The sequence below is a fragment of the Buceros rhinoceros genome, unplaced genomic scaffold (assembly GCF_000710305.1).
Source record: "Buceros rhinoceros silvestris isolate BGI_N320 unplaced genomic scaffold, ASM71030v1 scaffold22647, whole genome shotgun sequence".
NCBI lineage: Eukaryota > Metazoa > Chordata > Aves > Bucerotiformes > Bucerotidae > Buceros > Buceros rhinoceros.
The window spans coordinates 1-290 of record NW_010423048.1 but is presented as its reverse complement, the minus strand read 5'-3'; the positions used below and the strand labels follow the sequence as shown (position 1 = coordinate 290).

General features: G+C 60.3%; 1 protein-coding gene across 1 annotated transcript in view; it reads right to left on the bottom strand.

Annotated features, from left to right (window-relative positions):
- The window catches only part of LOC104497086 (26S protease regulatory subunit 8-like), a gene marked incomplete at both ends in the record, with an annotated part of 1,509 nt that extends 1,268 nt beyond the window's left edge, over positions 1–241 (bottom strand). The window contains one exon of the mRNA XM_010140299.1: positions 84–241. Coding sequence (XP_010138601.1) covers positions 84–241 — 158 coding nt within the window. The remainder of the gene's footprint in view (positions 1–83) is intronic.
- Positions 242–290: the final 49 nt, after the last annotated feature.

Below are 290 nucleotides of genomic sequence, written 5' to 3'. Positions count from 1 at the left end.
AGCTGGGTCAGGAACCCCCAGCCCAGCAGGTGGGACCAGCCCCAGAGCCCCAGGAGAGGAAGAGGAGTAGAGCTGAGCCCTACCCTTCGCGTTCAGCTCATTTCTCTGCGCTTGCAGGCGCCGCAGGTTCTGGCTCTTCTCGTTCACGATGAGCTGTTGGCAGAAAAGCTTTGCTAAGGCCTCAGCATCCCAGCCAGCGCCCACCTCCACCCAGCACGAGCACCAGCACAAGAGCCTTTTTCTTGGGACAAAAGGGCACAAAAGCCCTTCACAGCAGGACCCAACCAGCC